This window comes from Cyprinodon variegatus, unplaced genomic scaffold (assembly GCF_000732505.1).
Source record: "Cyprinodon variegatus isolate N-32 unplaced genomic scaffold, C_variegatus-1.0 Scaffold64, whole genome shotgun sequence".
Classification (NCBI taxonomy): domain Eukaryota; kingdom Metazoa; phylum Chordata; class Actinopteri; order Cyprinodontiformes; family Cyprinodontidae; genus Cyprinodon; species Cyprinodon variegatus.
Window position 1 is genome coordinate 375726 of NW_015150517.1, and position 1981 is coordinate 377706.

The window sequence follows — 1981 nt, forward strand, 5'->3', positions numbered from 1 at the left end:
GGCAACAGAGAATATTCAGGGAGAAAAAACAAGATATAATTGTAACTTGAAAAGAACTTAAATAATAATAAAACTAATGACAACAAAATAAGGAATGACCAAAACTGGAGGATAAGAGGTGGGACTGGAAATTACTTTAGCCATGGAAAACCTCACCTAAAGATAAGAGAAAGAATAATTAAAGGAGTAAATAATACCAAAACTGTTTAAGAAAAGAGATGACCTAAAAAACTAAGAATAAAAAAGTGATCTAAACCTGGAAAACACAGAACAAATTAAACCTGAGAACCAAAAAATAAAAACTTCAACAGAAGGTCCAAAATGTGAGATCATAACAGTATGGGGTCTTTAGAGCAACAACAGAAATTAAACTAAACAAACATTTACCTTAAAAGCATAGCGAAGGATTTCCGCGAATTCTTGAAAAGACCCGCCCTCTCCACTTAAAAAAAAATAAATGCAAATACACAAACCTGTACCCGCTCCCGAGAGGGAACGGCTATTAAAAACATGCGGGAGCATCCATTCCTCCTCGTGCACGCTCTGTTTGCATCGCTCATACAAGCTTACTTTCAAAAATAAGGTTTGACATTTTTCCACTAAGTCAGACTCTCCACCAGTAAGTGAAAATGGGGATGAGCACGTAGGACGGCATTATGTGAACATACCACCAAAATGATTGGCCATTAGGAGGACCACTTATTTAGATGATCCACCCAGAAAAAGAACATCCTCCACTATACCTTTAACATAGAAAACCATCACCTAAAAATGAACAAAATCAACTACTTTGGTTGTTGATGCTTTCTGTAATATTATTTCTGTCATCATTTGATTTTGTAGAAATGTTTATTCAATAGTTTGGGTAATTAATCCTCTGTGGTCAGAAAGGTAAATATTTTTTGAATGTCTGATCTATAGTGTGAAATCTAGGCATCTTTATCCAACCTTTTTTTAGTTTTAAACACCATCAGAGCTGATACAGAGCTACATTTCCCTTAAAGCTTGTTCTCAGGTTATTTTCTACTTCCTAGGCTGCCAGAAAGGACAAAAATTGGGCTACAAATGTTACCTAGTGTACAACAGTTTAGCTGACTATGCCGGAGCATCCAGGAAGTGCCTGGAACGTGGAGGACGTTTGGCGATGCCCCGTGATCGCAAGGAGCAGGAGGCCCTGGCGGACTACATCAAGGACTTTTTCAAACCGGGAAACTGGCCCGTCTGGTTGGGCATCAACGACCTGCACTCTGAGGGTCTCTACCTCTTCGACGACGGCACACGGGTCTCGTACTTCCAGTGGCGTAAACACTTCCTGTCCAGTCAGCCGGACGGAGGAAAACGAGAAAACTGTGTTGCCATGTCGTCAGACGATGGGGACTGGTGGGACCAATACTGTGACCGAACCATGAACTATGTGTGCGAGTTTGACGACAGGGTGGCACTTTGAGTGAAAAAAATTTTGTTTTTACTGATAATGCCAGAACTTCAAACCCGAATGTGTCGCGAAATATGCTTGAAAGACAGGACTGTGCAAACAGACCCTCTAGTTAAAATGAACTCTACCGACTGAGTCAAGAGGAGACCATATGCATCATTTTGTATGAATATGGATCTAAAGAAATTCACAAGAAATTTAAAGTTATTTGTTTTTTGTAGGATCATTCTACCCCCGAAAAAATAAATAAAATGAAGCTTAAACTCATGAGGAGAAACTTTGCACTGGGGTTAAATTCAGTAAACAACTGTTTCAGCATTAAACTTAAAAAAAAAACAACTTCTAAATTTGTAAACATAGTATCAACTGAAATGTACTGAGGTCAAATGCAAAATATTCAGTAAAACTTTGCGCCAGTTTGTGTTTTAAGGTTGTTTTTCATACGACTAAACTGCTGAATAAATTCAGGGAATTCTAAACATTGGATGAGGATTTCAAAACAAGGGTAAAAACTGAAAAACAGAGGAGCTTTGTGGGGGAATCAGC

At 38.5% G+C, this 1981-nt stretch overlaps 1 protein-coding gene across 1 annotated transcript in view; it reads left to right on the plus strand.

The window, feature by feature from the left end:
* Positions 1-1606, plus strand: part of clec11a (C-type lectin domain family 11 member A) — a 7191-nt gene extending 5585 nt beyond the window's left edge. Inside the window, exon 5 of the mRNA XM_015371732.1 lies at positions 1035-1606. Within this exon, the coding sequence (XP_015227218.1) occupies positions 1035-1447 (413 nt within the window). The 3' untranslated portion in view covers positions 1448-1606. The remainder of the gene's footprint in view (positions 1-1034) is intronic.
* Positions 1607-1981: the final 375 nt, after the last annotated feature.